Raw genomic sequence first — 16,250 nt, forward strand, 5'->3', positions numbered from 1 at the left:
ATAGAGTGGGTGTCTGGTGCCATAACTGAGCTGCAGCTAACACACCCATGCCCCACACTGCAGTGCCTGGGTTTAAGTCCTGACTCAACTGCCAAGTCTAGCTTTATGCTAAGGTACAACCTAGGAGGCAGGAGGTGATGGGTCAAGTATACTTGGGTCCCTACCGCCCACATGGGAAATCTGGGCCGAGCTCCTGGCCTTAACCCAGCCCAGCATCAGTCACTCCAAGCATTTGCGGAATTAAACACCGGATGGCAGCTTGCTCTCGTCCACCTGTCCCTCTGTGTCCTTCTGTCTCGCAGACATCAGGAGGTGCGCAGTTAGGCCGGGAGCGCTCTGGGGATGCTCTCACTCCTGAAGACCAGCTGCTTAGGCGTGAGGCTTGTCAAGTCCCAGCACAGACCCTCCAGACTCTCCCAGATAACGAGGATGCCTCTCAACTGACATGTATTTACAGAGAACACTCAGCAGGGCCCTGTCCGCACCCAGGACCGCTTAACTGCAGTCACTTGATGCTACTGAATGCAGTGGTCTTGGACAGAGCTTGGAACAGCACGCTTGTCCCCCGGATTCTCAGGGTTCTGGGGATCCCCACACCCACCCAGGCTCAAGTCCCTCCTATGAAACAGAGCAGTGCCTGCATGGACCCTGTCCAGGGCTCATGTGCATCCAGTCCTCCCGACATGAGGGATGGCAGGTGGATACCCTCTAACATGGCCAGCACACATGCTGTGGCAGCAGCTGCCAGATGGCACGCTACGGAAACAGCGACAAGAGGGCCAAGTCTGAAAGTGCTCAGTGCAGGTGCGAGTTTTTTTCCCTATGTTCAGTCCATGCTGAGTTCAATCTGTGGACACAGAGCCCATCGGTGTGGGGGGGAGGGACTGGTCACAGGATACTCCAAAATGCACCACTGTGGCACTTGGGATCGACTCGGGCTCAGGGCGAGTGAGAAGCGAGTCCTCTGTCTGAAAGTAGTGTGCTGGTGTTCCGCTTCGGCAGGCCTGCCTACTCTCACTGGCAAGCATTTAACCTTTAGAATGACTCCAGCTAAGGGCATTACAGGGTGACTGGGGCATGGCCATGTTCCAATACAACATTTTTGCCAAGGTCATGCATGCTGTCTGCCAATCCATGGTCTAGACTGCAAATCCCAGAAGTCAATGGCAGTCCTGCTGGGTTACTACTTCTAAGAGGCCCGAGGAAGGCCAGGCTGATTCCACGGATGGCACCAGCCAATGGCAGTGTCCTCCCCAGGCTGTGCTCAGATGGCAGGCACGGACCAGCCCATGCCTGGCTTTCACCACCCTGCATGGGAGGCAAGCAACCAGGCTTTCCATCCTTTGGAAGAGTAGGAACGACAGGACCAGACACATAAGAACTACAGAGAAGACACAGAGCGTCCTGGCCTGGCCCCAGGGCCTCGCCACAAGCTGCCGAGCTGGGAGCTTCATGCTGCCCTGGTGAGGCCGAGCAGGCCCGGGCTCAGGCTGTCAGGACTGTGCCCAGCACAGAGGAAGAAGCAGGCCAGCTCCTTGAGTCAGCCAAGCACCCTGGGGAAACAAACAAACAAGCCAAGGAGACCAGCAAGTCTCACCCCCATGTTATCAAAATGGCCTGTAGCCAGGGGACTCAGCCTCAGGGTCCAAGGCAGCTCCAAGCATCAGGCAATCCCTACATCCTCCCAACTCAGTCTACCCCCCCAGAGCCACCCAGGCTCTACAGAGCAGCCTGACAGCGAGAAGCTGTCCCTTGCGGGGATCAGCCACACCCTGATAAATCACTCATCCTACCTGGGATGCATGGGCCCCTCCTTGGGGAGGCCCCAGGCCTGCCTGGTGAACTTCATACATAAGTATGCACTCACACACACAAATATATTCACAAGTGTACACTCACACTTACAGACCCTAGGAGAATGCATGTTCAGACACACACACACAATCTCATGAACAGATCACAAATTTCTCCATCTGTGCTCATCAGGAGCAGAGAAATCCCAGGAAGCCCCTTGGAAAACACAGTGAGACTCAGGTTCCTGAACTCCTACGGCTGGTGCCAACTCCTCCCTCACCCAACGCCCGTGCACCCCAAGCGTTCCTGTCATCCCCATAGAGCCTCGGCATTCCTCCAAAAGGACCCTGGCAGCTGACGAGCACTCCCCCCGCAGCCTCCTGCGCCACGCCTGATAAAGCCCAGGAGACTGCCCCGCGCTCAGGCCTCCGCTCTGAGCCCCCTCTGGCCACTAGCATTCCCCTCCTGGAATGCTAGTCCTCGTGGGTGTGCACTCTGCTCCCTCCTTCTCTGTCACCCAAAATCACACGGCACCCTGACCGCCACTCTCCATTTCGCTCCACTGCTTTTTCCTTTCTCAGCAGGTACCACCATGGGATGTGCACCTGGGTCCCAGCTTGCTGTCTGTCTCCCCTCCCGTGACAACACTGGCCTGCAGGGGACAAGAAGTGCGTTGCATGCAGGGCTATGGCCCCATTGCCAGATGGGGCCTGACACATGGGGGATGACAGAAGGAGAGGGACACAAGGAGGAGAGAGGAAACAGACGCAGCAGGACACGAAGGAACGAAGGAGTCAGGCAGGAGACAGCCGTTTTTTAAATTCCACCAGCAGGAGCAGCAGGCCGCCTCTCCCTGCCCCCTGTTCCTACTGGAACACCCTGACACTGAGAGAACAGACCAAGGGTGTCACTCCAAGGGCACACCACAAGGCTGGAAAGGCAGTATGATATGCGTAGAACACTGTGATGAGGATGCATGTGGAGGGGGGCTACTGCGGAGCCCTGGGCCACCCCTCAGCTGCAGCCACAGGATGACAGCGCCATCTGCCAGAACCTCCTGTTTTTCTACCAAGCCTGCACAGAGAGTACGAGCCATGAGGTGACATCTACACATTTGGTTGCCTTTCCTAAAATCCCCACGCCAGGCAAGACGACCCATAGTCCTGTAGGACAGAGCATGGCCTGCAGCGGTACAGTGGATGCTCTCGGTTGAGGCCACTTGGGGCCACGGCAGAGCCTAGGTTTCCCATCTGAACAGTGAGACAGGACAGAGCCTAAAGGGGCAGCAGCTTGGTGCCATGCGACATTGCTTACTCGGGTGCACGCATGTGTACGTGTGAGTCTCTGGTCACTTACCGGGTCGTTGATGGTTTCGGAGAACAGGGGCGAGCGGTCTGAGAAACAGGACAGCACAAGCTGGACCAGTACGAGGAAGCAGTAGATGTAGAAAGTGAGGTCGCGAAACAGGTCCACCTGGGCGACCTGCGGGGAGTGAAGAAGGAACAGTCATTCCCGAGCGGGCTGCGGGAGTCGGACCACCACCTGTCCCCTGAGCCTCCTGCCCCTCAGAGCCATCCTTGTCCCCTCTGAGCCTCCTGCTCAGCTGCCCTCAGAGACACACACACACAGCAACCAGAGGTGATTAGGATTGGAGGATGGCAAGGGGTCGAGGTCTCCTACCTCCTGGCAGGTAAGACTATGTATGAGGAAGGGGACCCAAGCTTGCACCTGGGCTGTCTCCCTAGGGAGACTGTGAGATTAACAGCCAGACCTTTGATCTTGACCCTCAAAAGCCCCCTGAATAAAGCTTGATTCTTTACAAACTGCTAGGAGAGCTGGCTTCAGGCCCATGCACACACACATCTCTGCCCGTACCCTACCTTCTCCTGTGGGACAGAAGAAAGGCGGGGAACAGCACTGCCTGCCAGATCCTGGGAGGACGTCCCATGATGGGGAAGGGAGTCAAGGCATGGGAGTGAAAGAGCTGCATGAGAGCCCAGGCTCTGAGGGCAGTGGCTGTGGGATCTGGAGTCTCCTCTCCCTAACTCAGCTTCCCTACTTACAGATAGACCAGCCATCCTCAACCAAAGCTGATTTTGTTTCTCCAAGAATGTGTGGCACTAGGGACACTTCTTTCTTAACTCGAGGGCAAGGGTGGAGGTCAGGAAGCTGCCTGAACATTCCGCAAAATGCCAAGATGGGAGCAGGTACTGTGGCACAGCGGGTTAAGCAACTGCAATGCCAACAATCCCACACGGGCACCGGTTCCTAGCCTGGCTGCTCTACTTCCGATCAGCTCCCTACTTTTGGCCTGGGAAAGTAGCTCCAGTCCTTGGACCTCCATGGACAGCCATGTGGGAGACCTGGATGGAGTTCTAGGCTCTGGGTTTCAGCCTGTTCTTAAAACCATTTGGGGAGTTAACCAACAAATGGAAACAAAACAAAAAACCTCTCTCTTTCTCACTCCCTCTCCTCCTCTGTAGCTGTCTTTCAAAACAAATTTTTTAAAAGTCACTTTGGTGCCTCCGGGGACACTGGGAAAACACAGTCCCAGTCCCACGGCAGCTGCCACAGCGATTCAAGACAAGCTATGCTGCGGTGCTCACTCAGCACCTGCTGCTGCTTTCGCTGCCTCCTGCCAACAACCCTGATAAGCCCCAGCACACAGGGAAGAGCAGGCGGCATTCTTAAAGCACACACACTTCCAAATTCCTGGGACCCACGTGCAGCAGAGTGGAGGCTGACGACACAAAGGTAACCCAGGGACACATCTAACTCTCCTAAGGGCACAGCCACTCAGCAAACACAGCTCCTTTACTGGAGCTGGCCCTGCCAGCCGCTGCTGGAAGGAGGCTCTTGCAGAGTGGTGCAGTTTGGTCCTTGGGGCCCATACAGCTGCACTGCGAAGTGGAGCTCAGAGCCAAGAAGGTTCTAGAACAAAGGTTGGGCCAGTTCCCAGTAGAACAGGATGGGATCAAGCCATGGTTCCCATACCATGCCTGACACCTTCCCAGGGCATCTGTCCCCGGGGGCATGCAGGAAGGCCACACGAGAGGCGGTCACCACTTACCTCTTTTAAGGCAGTCATGATTTTGGATCTCAGGATGGCCAGGGCGCACAGTAGGGCTATGAGCCAGAAAGTGAGCATGATCCCTGAGGACTGCACCCCCTTCCTCCTCTCGAGCTGTATTAGGAAGGTGGCGAGCAGCTGGAAGAGATGGGTGCCCACGACAGGCAGGAGTGAAGACAAGGTGGAACCCAAGACGCCAACAGTCCCAAGGACTGGCAGGCAGGTAAGGCTGGGGCAAGGACTGAAGTCAGCTCAGGGGGTGCAAGAACTGCCGAGGGGCGATCGGTCCAGGGGGATGCCTTCACTCCTTTCCTGCTCCCAGGGGATAGGATAGTTGGCCTCTGAGTCCACAACTCCCGCCCCCTGCAGCTGAATGACATCTGGGAGACACTGTCAGCATCCAAGTCCCAGTGGGGTCCTTATTCCCTAATGGCACGCTGTACTGGGAGGTTTACTGGAGGTGACTCAGCACGTGACAGCGTGTGCTCACGCTACATGCAGGCAGCATAACGTTGTATATATCAGACACAAGTCCCTAAAGAGCTCGCTGCTTGTGGAGGGTCCTGGAAACCAAGCCCCGCTGGACGCTGGCAGGCCAGCCTCAGTGCTTAACAGAGGCCAGAGCCACGCTGCACTCTGGCTTGACTAGTTCCTGGCTGTGTAACCTTGAGCCGCTTCCCTCTTCTCTCTGTGCCTTAAGTTCATCTCCAATTTGGGCGATGAGCACACTGCCTGGCGTGGACACTGCCTGTAGTGGGTGAAGGCTCACAGGCTTTCCCAACCTGGCCGCTGTTGCGCCCACCACGAACTCCTGAAGCGCCACAGCCCAGCTGGTCCTCCATCCCACACGCTCCCTCCCACGTTCCTTGGACAAATGGCTCTCCGTGCTCAAGTCGTGCCACCTCCCCTGGCTCTTGCCTCATGTTTGTAACACTCAAGAACAACCGGCCTAACTTCTCAGGGAACTCAGAGCACAGAGCTCCCTCATAGGAGCAGTCTCTGACCTCAGAGTGCCCTGCAGTTGAAGGGTCACGGCCAGCTGGTACTTACCATGGTGATGCCCAGGAGGGTTGGGCTGACCAGCAACACTGGGGCCAGGGGCTCACCCTGACTTCTTTCCCAGAAAGAGTAGAAGAGATCTGCCCAGCAGACAATCCACAGCAGGAACCCCAAGGCCTGCAGGGAAGCAAATGAGGATTTAAAGGGACGGAAGGGGGGCTGGCAGGAGGTCAGCCTGGCATGGCTCTCCTGGAGTCTGGCCAAGGCCCAGGCAGGCCCTTCTCTGCTGGTCCAGAGACGGTGAGCCACCCCCAGGGAATGAGGCTGAGGTTGCCATTCTCGCAGCAGCTGGAAACGCAAGACCTCAGCCTGCAGCGCTGCTGTACCTACAGACCCTGTGTGGGGAGCCTGCCACACCCCTGACCACGTTCATCCTGACAGTGCCTGGGAAGGTGCTGGGGGATACCACAGTGAATGAAACAGACTCCAGGCCCCACCTTCCGGGAGCTGACACTCTAGCGGAAAGAAAGAAGCAAGAAACAAATTAGAAATTACAAAAAGGACCATGCAGGGAAGCAGAAAGGATTCTGTCCAAAGATGTAACAGTTAAGACAGGTGCAGGGAGGCCTCTGAACAGGTGATGTCAGGGTCAAGAGGAGACATGAGGGCCCAGCGCAATGGCTCAGTGGCTAAAACCTCGCCTTGCATGCACTGGAATCCTGTAGGGCGCAGGTTCATGTTCTGGCTGCTTTATTTCCCATCCAGCTCCGAGCCGGGAGGGCAGTCAAGGATGGCCCAAAGCCCTGGGACCCTGCACCCACATGAGATAGCTCTTGGCTCTTGGCTCCGGAGGAGCTCCAGCCATTGAGGCCACTTGGGGAATGAACCAGCAGATGCAAGAATTTCTCTACTCTCTGTAATCTGCCTTTCCAATAAAAACAGTAACTCCCCCTCAAAAAAAGAAAAAAACGAGACAGAAGCTAATGCCTGGAGGGAAAAATGACTTGGGGGTGTGTGTGCAAAGGCCCTGGGGTAAAATACCCTGGGAGAGGGGAGTCAGAGAGGTAGGCAGGAGAGGGGAGTCAGAGAGGTAGGCACGACAGGGGAGGGCTGTCAAGGTGCCTGGAGCCTGATGTCACCAGAAGAATTTCTGGAAATTTCTGAAAGACGACACTGTTCCCTAAGAAATGTACAAAGTGCTCCCAGGGTCTACAAGGAAGACATCACACCTGGCAAAAGACAGGATATTTCTTAAAAAAAAAAAAAAAAAGACTGACAGCAGGTTTGAGCTCACAAAAATAACCAAGAGGAAGGTACAGAGAGTTCCCATCTGCAGAGTACCCCCCTCCACCCAGGCCTCTCGCCACCAACTTCCTGCAGCATGGCCATGAGCCTGTATCACAGGTGGTGACCGCGCATGGCCAAAAGCGGTCATGGGGCCAAGGGACAGGTGCACTCCCTGAGCCATGCACTGTGTGTGTGTGTCCAGATCAATGCGCTAGCACATGGGCTGCCCTCAGCTGCCCGGGCCCTGCCTGCTCAGTCCCCCCACCTCAGCCCTTATCTCTCACAGTCCCCCAAGCCTGACCTTTTCCGGGATCAGTTCAGAGCCTGCTAGGATGGGTCTCTTTCACCTGGTGACCCCATGTTTAAAGCACGCACCCATCCCTGCAGAGCATGACAGCTCCTAGCTCCTCGATGCTGGTTGCTCCTACATGGTCAGGCATGTTTCAGTTCCACTGGCAAACTAGCCTGCAGTGGTGAGCACCACCTCAGCAGCCACAGTGTGCCTGGATTTCAGACACGCTCTGGAAGGCTGTCCCTGCACATCCTCGCTGGCAACAACCCCATGGTTCTTGATGCTTCCCAGTTCCCTCTGTGCCATCACTGTATTCTAGATGTGGGTCATTCATTCCCATGGGTGTGCAGTGGGATTTCACGCTGTTCTAATCAGCCTAGTGAGTGATGTGTTACAGACAGGCTTGACCTGTGGTAGGAGCCAGCCACATCCGCAGAGGGGTGCGAGAGGCAAAAGGCTTTGGCAGAACCATCCAAATCTGGCCACTGAACCAGGAGTGCAAGGATAGAAGTCTTGGAGAATGGCTTCATTCAGTGCACAGTCACTAAGCCACAGAGAGGAACAGAAGGGAGGAAGAAAGCCACAGGCTATGCACCACAACCAGAAACAGTGAAGAGAATGGCAGAAGTAGACTGTCACCCAGGAAGAATAACCTTGAACATTAATGAGTTAAATTCTCCAAAGGAAACAGACTGACTGGAAGAGAAACAATACTCAAGTGTTACGTATGCTGCCTATGAGACGGTCACTTCCAATACATACCACCTAATGATAAGAAAAGGATCAGTGCAGATGGAGGAGACAACCACTATTAACACACAGACACCGCCGGACCACCCAAGTGTGTACATCAAAAACCCTCCATGTGTCAACAGACAAGGCACCCAGGGAGGGGAACAAGAGAACACTGGAGTTCAAACTGCGTTGCAGACCACATGGACAGCCCATCTCTGGGACACTGTTTCCCACAACGGCAGGATACGCGTTCTCCTCGCCAGGGTTCGCAACATTCCCCAGAACAGACCCTGTGTGACATTAGGCCACAAGACAAACAGCAACAGTGAAAAATCAAAATCATCTCTTTCCTCAGACAGCAATGAAAAAGTTAATAATCGGCCAGAGAACTGTGGAAATCAGACAAATGCACGGAAATAAAACAGGTTTCAGGGCAGTCGAAGGATCCTTTTTACCACTGTGACCCAGAGCAATTAGGCAACGAAGCAATAAAAGCATCCAGCTTGCAAAGGAGGAAGTTCAAACTGTCCCTGCTTACCCTGACAAGATCCTATATGCATAAACAAACAAGCAAAAACTAAAACCTCCACCAAGGGGAAAAAAACGCCTGTTAGAATTTCTATGGCCAGGCCTGGCGCCATGGCCTAGCGGCTAAAGTCCTCGCTTTGAACATGTCATGATCCCATATGAGTACCGGTTCTAATCCACTTCCCATCCAGCTCCCTGCTTATGGCCTGGGAAAGCAGCCGAGCACAGGCCAAAGCCTTGGAACCCTGCACCCATGTGGGATATGCAGAAGACATTCCTGGCTCCTGGCTTCGGATCAGCTCAGCTAGGCTCAGTTCGGGCAGCTGCGGCCACTTGGGGAGTGAACCAGTAACCAAGATCTTTCTTCCTGTCTCTCCTTCTTTCTGTAAATCTACCTTTTTAATAAAAAATAAATAAAGCTTAAAAAATAAAGAAAAAGGAAACAATTTTCTCCAGATAGCTAGTAGGATTCTGAATGTTAGCAACACAGGGGACAAACATTTGGTGGTAATCTGATCATTACATCTTATATACAGGCATTGATATATCATAGTGCTCCCCACAGGTATGTACAATTATGTGCCAATTACAAATAAACATACAAATATTTAAGAAAAGAAGAATTGAGGCAAAAGCTAGTGTGGGAGGGTACAGCACCCCATACTGGAGTACTGCTTCAAATCCAAGACTATCCCAGTTCGCTGGTCCTGATAATATGACAAGGAAAGACGGCCTGAGGGTTGGGCCCCAGCCACCCGCATAGGAGATCCAGATGGAGTTCTTGGCTCCTGTCGTCATTAGTGAAATGAATGAACAGATGGGCGAGCTTCCTCTCCCCCTCTTTCAAAGAACCAGTGGAAAGGACTGTTCTCGCTTCCTAATACTGAGCCTCAAAGGGAAATGATGGGATTTGTTAGCTGAATTTAAAGCCTTTCCAGCCCCTGGCTACAACATGTACTGCAGCCAGCTAAACAAAGACTCCCCAAGCACAGAAGCCCAGGGCTCACTTGGGTACCAGTGCAGCAGGAGAGGAAGCCCAGGGCCATGGTGCTGGCATACTCTGGCAGTCCTCTGGGCACAGACAGGAATGACACAGCCCTAGGAGCCGATGCTCGGCGGGGAGCACCAAGCGACTCCAGCCTGGGGACCCCCCGAGGACAGGTACATCCCTGCGTGGTTTCCAGCTAGATGTGTGTTCCAAGGAATCAAGCAGGAGCAAGAACCAATACGAGCCAAACTTGGGAGCACTCCACAGAACTGCTGGCTGCCCGTAATGTTTAACTATGTTGGTGCCACTAAAGACAAAGAGGCGTGTGGATCCCTCCCAGACAGAAGAAACTAAAGGGACAGCGTGATGAGCATGGGCCGGCCCGTGAGCCAGAGTGGAAGGATGCTTGAGAGGGCAAAATCAGGTCTGTAGACAAAACTGGAAGAGAAATTGCTCACTCTGTGTCCACGAGAACCATCCTGAATGGAACAACCACATGGCAGGCACAGCAGAGGGTCTCTGCTTCAGAGAAAGAAATACTGAAGACAGGGAATTAAGTGCCACCTACTGAAATGACTCAGAGAAGTGTTAAGTGACAGGTGTGGAAGAAGACAGCAACAACCAGCGATGTTGGACCCAGCGTGGTAGATTAATGGCTAAAGTCCTCGCCTTGCATGTACCCGGATCCCATGTGGGTGCTGGTTCGTATCCCATTGCTCCACTTCCCTTCCAGCACCTGTCTGTGGCCTGGGAAAGCAGCAGAGGACGGCCCAAAGTGTTGGGATCCTGTACCCACATGGGACACCTGGAAAAAGCTCCTGGCTCCTGGCTTTAGATCAGCTCAGCTCTGGTTGAGGCTACTTGGGAGTGAACCAATGGACAAAGACCTTTCTCTCTGTCTCTCCTTTCTATAAATCTCACTTCCCAATAAAAATAAATAAATCCTTTAAAAAAAAGAATCAGTGACGTTAACACGTTAACACTTGACTTTGAGTATGGGTATACGGGGTCAGGTAGTTCTTGGTATGATTCTTGCAACTTTTCTGTACCTTGAGATGCTTTCAAAAACGAAAACTACCTTTTAAGGAAAAAAAGCAAAAAATGAGAAAAATGAGGACACGCATGTGCAGGTATGTGGTAGACTTTTGGCCTGGTGGTTAGGTCAGTCTTAATCCATACAGGGAACCCGGGATTCAGTGACCAGTTCCAGAAGCTCCTGAATCCAGCTTCCCATTACCGCCCATCCTAGGAGGCAGCAGGTTATGGCACAAATACCGGGATCCCTGCCACCTGTATGGGGGATCCCAGCTAGGCTCCCAGCTTCTTCCAGCTTTGGCCGCTGTGGAGATCAAGGGAGTAAACTAACTGGTGAGAGCTTACTCTGTCTCAAGCAAAAACATAAAACAAAACAAACGAAAAAGAAACTGCTTTAGTCAAAGAGGAAGACTTCTGACAACCTCCTGATTAGCCCTCCAGAAAGCACCTAACATCCCACTGCACAAATGGGGACACTGAGGCTGGGGAGGTGGACGCAGCTGCCCGCAGGCGACAGAACTGGCAGGAGGTGGGGGTGAGCCATGAGCCCATGTTCCGCCCTACAGCTTGGGCAATCACCTGCCGCATGTCCCTTCTGTCTGCAAGGAAAGGTACCGGGGGCGATGGAGCAAACAGGCCCCGCCCTCCGTGGTTACCCACCTCCTACCCCCCACCCGGCAGCAGGTCCCCAGGGACTCACGGTTTTGGCTTTGTTGAGATGCGTCATCTGGATGTAGCCCCTGTCATGGCGGGAGAGGTGGAGGAAGTAGAAGGGGAAGCAGACCCAGAGGTAGAAACAAGGCACCCATACGAGGACGGTGTTCTGAAAGCACTTGGTGAAGTCGGGGTTGCTGGTGTACCACGTGAGGTTCCAGTCCTGCAGGCACACACACACATATGCAGTTTTCAATAACACAAGATCCCAAGAGAACTCAGATGGAGCGGATGTCGGAAACACAGAGAAAGAGGTCCCGGAAGCTGGGAGGGGTGGGGTCAAGGTCCCCCGAGCCAGTAGCAAAATCCACTGCTACAATTCTTGAAGTACACAGAGCCTCCGACCATCCTAGCTCTGAGTCGGGGACTTTTTCATCTTGTCTATCTGCAGAGGCAGCACCATCACTATGGACTGTCCCCCCCCACCATTGTGCTTCCGTGTGAGAGATCTCACCAAAGGTTGCCAGCGATGTGGGAGACCAGGATGGAGTTTCCAGCACCTGTTTTCTACCTGGCCCAGACCCAACTGCCAGGGGCATTTGGAGAGTGAACAGGTTGTCAGAAGATTTCTGTCTGGTGTCTGTGTGTGCGCCACCATGCCTTTCAAGTAAATAAGTAAAAATCTAGAAGAACGCGAGTTTTGACATGGAGAAGTTTAATTCAGGTCCTGCCCTGACCACACAAATTATACAACTTTGGAAGCTCCATCTTGGCGTGTCCATTTCCCACCTCTGCCAGGAACAAACGGGGTAAGGTTAGAGGTCTGACAGAGGTACCCCCCAGCCCAGACCACTTTGCCCCATAAATGGTTTGCTGTGATTGCTGTTATTGTCTCAATCATCTTAAAAAAAAAAAAACTGAATTAGCTGTTGACATTTAATATCAGGTCATCTGAATGTTTTAAACCTAGAAAATCGGTCCTGGCATCATGACACAGCAGCCTAAACTGCCACCTCTGACGCCAGCATCCCATAGTGGAGTACCAGTTCAAACCCTGACTGCCTTGCTTCCAATCCAGCTCCTTGATCACGAGCCTGGGTAGCAGCAGGGATGACCCAGTTGGCTGATGGGGGCTCTCTCACCCACAAGGTAGACCAGGACACAAACCTGGGCAAAAGCAGAGGACCGCCCAGCTGGCTGATGGGGGCTCTCTCACCCACATGGTAGACCAGGATGGCATTCCTGGCCCAGCCCTGGCTGTTGTGGCCTTTTGGGTAGTAAACCAGCAGAGGGAAGAGCTGACACACCGCCTTTCCAATGAATCTTTAAAAACCAGGAAATTGGAGAGTAGCACCAGATCCCTATTCCTCAAGGCCAACTTCCACAAGGGGCTGAGGGGTGGCGGGTCTCTGGGTAAGACCCAGGTGTTCCCCAGGTGGACACGTCCCCAGCAGGCCTTTGTTCTCCCAGTCCTCCAGCCTACCCGGGACCACGCATCCCCCAGATGTCTCTGACTCCAATAGCTTTCCCACCAGCACGCAAAGGAGACCACCCAGGAGCTGGGCCCTCTGACAGACACCGAGTCACGTCACAGAAGACAAAGTGAGGGAAACAGACCCTTTCCCTCAGAGAAAACAGGTGACAAACCCGAGCAAAACACCTGTTCTGTGAATTACAGAAAAGGGCTCCAGACACACACAAAGATGTGAATACAGTTATCACTAGTGAGCTTGAAAATGGTTAAAATTACAACTTTTTCAATAAAGGAGTCTGACTCCAAAGGCCAAGAAAGTAAGTGCTTGGTGTAGCACTTACGTCAGCATCCTGTATCAGGATGCCTGGGTCCAACACCTGCGCTGGCTCTTGGCTGCAATCTCTTCCTCACGCATGCCCTGGGACACAGCAAGTAATGGCTCCAGTAGCTGAATCCCAAAACCCCATGCAGGAGACCTGGATGGACAGCCTAACTGCAGGCTAGGAGGGAACCAATCCTTGGGAGCACTTACTCACTCACTGCTCTCAAATACATCGATTAAATAATTAAGATTTACTTATTTTTACTGGAAAGGCAGATTTACAGATTTCCATCTGCTGGTTCACTCCCCAAGTAGCCACAATAGCTGGAGCTGGGCTGATCTGAAGCTGGGAATAAAGAGCTTCTTCCAGGTCTCCCATGGGCGTACAGGGCCCAGGACTTGGAGCATCCTCCATTGCTTTCCCAGGCCATAAGCAGGGAGCTGGATAGGAAGTAGGACAGACAGGACATGAACCAGCGTCCATATGGGATGCCAGCACTGCAAGGCAGAGAATTGGCCTACTGAGTCAGTGCTTCAACCCTGATTTTTTTAAAAATGTAAAATGTAAGTGGGTAAGGAGCAAGTCCCCATACATTTCGTAAGAATAGAAGCAGGTGGGCCTGGTGCGATGACGTAGTGGTTAAAGTCCTCGCCTTGCACGCGCCAGGATCCCATATGGTTGCCGGTTCTAATCCCGGCGGCCCTGCTTCCCATCCAGCTCCCTGCTTGTGGCCTGGGAAAGCAGTCAAGGACGGCCCATAGCCTTGGGACCCTGCACCCGTGTGGGAGAACTGGAAGAGCTCATGGCTCCTGGCTTCAGATTGGCTCAGCTCCAGCCACTGCAATCACTTGGGAAGTGTTTCTGTCTCTCCTCCTTTCCAATATCTGCCTTTCCAATAAAAAAAAATAAATATTTTTTTAAAAAAAGAATAGAAGCAGGCAACTTCTGTTCCTGGCAAGGTATCTGCAGATGAGACCCAAAATTGAGTAAATCCACAGTAAGCTAAGTTGGTGATTTTGTATGACCCACAAATGATGTTATCATTGTACAAACAACCCTTGGCAAAAAAAAAAAAAAAAAAAAAGGCACCTCCAGCCCTATGGGGTATCTATGACAGCTATTTCTCTGGAACCAAGAAGAAGGAATCAATAAATGAACATTGCAAGGCCAACGCGCACATACACAAAGTCAAGAAGATACTCAGACTCAAAGAAAAACCCCCAAAAGGACAAAGCTCGAGTCTTCTGGAAGACAGCCTTGTAAAGTAAGAACTTGACCAAGGAGAGGAACGGTCAGTATCCAACATGGATTATCCCAGGAGGTTTCGTGGAGATCCTGAAGGTGATGGTGAAAAAAGGATTAAACTGTGAGTGGTTATTAAAGACCCAAGAGTTTCTGAGCACTTGCCAGAAGAAACTCATGCCAAAGGAATTTGCCCTGCGAGAAAGAAAATAGTGCTGGGGCTTGCTCTACGCAGACACGACACAGCAGCAGTTCACACGTGTTATTCACGGTTCACCAACTGTTAGTGTGTGTGGCCCATTACTCCTCGTCAAACTTCCCCACCCCACCCTCTCTACTGCAGTCAGAGTAATCTACAACCATCGACAGATCTGAGCCCATTTATCCATCTACCTGTTTGTATATCTAGTCCACCCACACACCCATCCATCCAGCTACCGAAAGTGCATCTACTGGCTCACCCACTCATCTATCCATCCCATGTATATAATGTATTTAGCAGCCCATTCATGTGACCATCCATCCATCTGTTCATATATCCAGCTACCCACCCACACACCTAGGCATCTACCTGTCCATGCCTCCACCCACTTGTCTACTCAGACACCCACTGAGTCACCTGTCTCTGCAGCCATTTACTCGCCCATGCACCCACATGTACACCTGTCTGGGTGTTTACCGACCTACCCATGCACTCAAAGAAAGAAAGAAAGGAAACTGGGTGAGGCAGATGTGGTACAGCCAGTACAGCCACTGCGTGCGATGCCAGAATCCCAGTCCTGGTTCAAGTCCCGGCTGCTCTGATTCCTGAAGTTAGCAGAGGACAGCTCAGGTAGTCAGCTCCCCACCCACCCACATGGGATACCAAAATAAAGGGTTCCTGGCTGCTAGCTTCAGCATGGCCCAGCCCTGCTGCAGCCACTTTGGCAGTAAGCCAGCAAATGAAATGTTCTCTCTCAAGCACTGTTATTCAAACAAAAAATCAGCAAACAAACAAACAAAAAAAAACCCTAGGTATGAATCCACAAACTTTTTGTATGAAAATAAACTTATCTTTTCATTCCATTTCCCACAAACCATCTGAGGGCCCTTGTGGAGTCTCATACATTTTCCAAACAGTCTTTTTTTTTTTTTTTTTTTTTTGCTTTCCTAAAAGGCACTGCAATCCACACCCGGTCCTGTCATTTGCTTCTTTTCCTAAGCCAGGAAAGCAGCCTCTAACACAGACCTTCATTCTTGGTACTGAATTTCTTCTGAACTCAAGGGCAGAAGCGATACGCCTTCTTTCCCTCCCCTCTGCTAACCCTCACCCTACCCTACCCCCTGAACATTCATCCTCTCTCTAGGGAACAACCATTACTGACTTCCTGTGAACCCTTCCAGAAAACAGTCTGTGTACAAACGACGAACACAAACATGGAATGGAAGGGGGCTTAACCTGTACCTTACTTTTCCCCTCCACAGAACACATCTCCAATTAGTACAGAATGCTTTCTCATTCTTGGTTACTGCTGCATCCTACGATGGTGTTGACTTGAGCCCCCAGTTGACTTGATATCTGGGTTGTTCTTGCAATCAAACAACCTGGGGAGGTGCCTCCATTAAACGCCACAGGTGGCTACAGGTGAGCCTGCCAAATCACTGTTGTTCCGTTGTTAACAGTGATTTATACCCCACCTAACCAGCTCCAGGGCAGCTCTTTCCCAAACCACAGTGTTCAACATGCTTCCATGTCTGCCACCCTGGCGGTGCAAAGTATATTCTGTGGTTTAACTTCCTCTTTGTGATGAGCACAAGGTCTCCCAGGGTGTGTGCCTAGGAGTAGTCAG

At 52.3% G+C, this 16,250-nt stretch overlaps 1 protein-coding gene across 1 annotated transcript in view; it reads right to left on the reverse strand.

Moving 5' to 3' along the window:
- Positions 1-16,250, reverse strand: part of ABCC1 (ATP binding cassette subfamily C member 1) — a 108,818-nt gene that overhangs the window by 60,933 nt on the left and 31,635 nt on the right. Inside the window, exons 2-5 of the mRNA XM_058680872.1 lie at positions 11,429-11,605; positions 5,915-6,040; positions 4,865-5,002; positions 3,151-3,276 (exon numbers count right to left, since the gene is read on the reverse strand). Coding sequence (XP_058536855.1) covers positions 3,151-3,276; positions 4,865-5,002; positions 5,915-6,040; positions 11,429-11,605 — 567 coding nt within the window. The remainder of the gene's footprint in view (positions 1-3,150; positions 3,277-4,864; positions 5,003-5,914; positions 6,041-11,428; positions 11,606-16,250) is intronic.

This window comes from Ochotona princeps, chromosome 24, assembly GCF_030435755.1.
Source record: "Ochotona princeps isolate mOchPri1 chromosome 24, mOchPri1.hap1, whole genome shotgun sequence".
Taxonomy (NCBI): Eukaryota; Metazoa; Chordata; class Mammalia; order Lagomorpha; family Ochotonidae; genus Ochotona; species Ochotona princeps.